The sequence below is a fragment of the Penaeus monodon genome, chromosome 19 (genome assembly GCF_015228065.2).
Source record: "Penaeus monodon isolate SGIC_2016 chromosome 19, NSTDA_Pmon_1, whole genome shotgun sequence".
Taxonomy (NCBI): domain Eukaryota; kingdom Metazoa; phylum Arthropoda; class Malacostraca; order Decapoda; family Penaeidae; genus Penaeus; species Penaeus monodon.
Window position 1 is genome coordinate 17050267 of NC_051404.1, and position 329 is coordinate 17050595.

The following is a 329-nucleotide window of genomic DNA, read 5'->3' on the forward strand; positions in this document are numbered from 1 at the left end:
TCACTCATTACAACCGAACTATTCCTGCTCATTCACGTTACATATTCCAGATACTTCAGGCGACTGACGACCCTTCTCACCCTCAAGGTAGAGTGTTGTAACCACGCCCTTCGTGTGGGCAGCTCTGGCTCCTACTTAAGATGTGCTGGCGACGCTGTAACGCCACAGCCTGAACTCCTCTGGACGCCGCAACACTAGCTATTTCATCATGAAGTCGGTGAGTAAATACTTTTTTTTCGTTTTGTAAATGTCTTGCAACGTGATATGTTGACCATATATCATATTTTTTTTATGGATTTAGTATTGTTTTTCTTTAGACGAAAGGAAGT

The 329-nt window shown here is 42.9% G+C and overlaps 1 protein-coding gene across 1 annotated transcript in view; it reads left to right on the top strand.

The window, feature by feature from the left end:
- Window positions 1-74: 74 nt before the first annotated feature.
- Window positions 75-329, top strand: part of LOC119585107 — a 1233-nt gene continuing 978 nt past the window's right edge. Inside the window, exon 1 of the mRNA XM_037933736.1 lies at window positions 75-217. Within this exon, the coding sequence (XP_037789664.1) occupies window positions 209-217 (9 nt within the window). The 5' untranslated portion in view covers window positions 75-208. The remainder of the gene's footprint in view (window positions 218-329) is intronic.